Source organism: Pteropus alecto, unplaced genomic scaffold, assembly GCF_000325575.1.
Source record: "Pteropus alecto unplaced genomic scaffold, ASM32557v1 scaffold67, whole genome shotgun sequence".
Taxonomy (NCBI): Eukaryota; Metazoa; Chordata; class Mammalia; order Chiroptera; family Pteropodidae; genus Pteropus; species Pteropus alecto.
This window is the reverse complement of record NW_006441061.1, coordinates 9,338,511-9,339,304: the sequence shown is the minus strand read 5'-3', so window position 1 is coordinate 9,339,304 and position 794 is coordinate 9,338,511. Positions and strand designations below refer to the sequence as shown.

The following is a 794-nucleotide window of genomic DNA, read 5'->3' as shown; positions in this document are numbered from 1 at the left end:
CCCGCAACCCCCGCAACCAGGCCCTGTCCTGCCAGCCTCTCCCCTGCGCCCCTCGCAGGAGGGGAAGCTGGACAGGAGCAGCCCCTACATCCAGGTGCTGGAGGAGGACTGGCGGCAGGCTCTGCGGGACCACCAGGAGCAGGCCAACACCATCTTCGCCCTGCGCAAAGACCTGCGCCAGGGGGAGGCCCTGCGCGCCCGGGTACGCGGCGGGGCCGGGGGACACGGGGCTGCGGCCAAGCCAAGAAGGGGGGCTGCGCACCTCAGCTCCACGTCCCTACCTCGCCCCTTGTTGGCGGCGTGGGGCCCGAACAGCTCACCCACTCCTTGCCCGCTGCCCGCCCCCGGATGGGCAGGCCCGACCTCCGGTCTGGGAGCCCGGCGCTGGCAGGGCCCGAGGGGCCCGTGCAGCCCCCGGCGGGGGCGGCAGGCGGTGGGGTCAGCTGCCGTCTCCCGCAGTGCATGGAGGAGAAGGAGATGTTTGAGCTGCAGTGCCTGGCCCTGCGGAAGGACTCCAAGATGTACAAGGACCGCATCGAGGCCATCCTGCAGCAGATGGAGGAGGTCGCCGTCGAGCGGGACCAGGTAGGTGCCTCCCGCCCAGCCACCGGCGGAGAACCCAGCTGGCGGCAGGCGATGGCAGAGGTGGGGCTCCTGAGGTGTGAGACCGTTTCCACATCCCGCCACCCACGGGGGCTACAGCCGGCCCTGGGTGGGGGCGGTCGGCAAAGTGGGCTTTAAGTGACGAAAGCAGAACGTGTGCTTAGAGCGAGCGGCCGCGAGGCACAGCCTCC

The 794-nt window shown here is 71.2% G+C and overlaps 1 protein-coding gene across 3 annotated transcripts in view; it reads left to right on the top strand.

The window, feature by feature from the left end:
* CARD9 (caspase recruitment domain family member 9) overlaps positions 1–794 on the top strand; it is a 10,579-nt gene that overhangs the window by 5,402 nt on the left and 4,383 nt on the right. For all 3 annotated transcript variants that reach the window (XR_001517441.2, XR_003048230.1, XM_025051288.1), the window contains 2 exons: positions 59–202; positions 460–585. Coding sequence is in view for 1 of the 3 variants with exons in the window: in XM_025051288.1 (XP_024907056.1) it covers positions 59–202; positions 460–585 (270 nt within the window). In the remaining 2 variants the exon portion in view is untranslated. The remainder of the gene's footprint in view (positions 1–58; positions 203–459; positions 586–794) is intronic.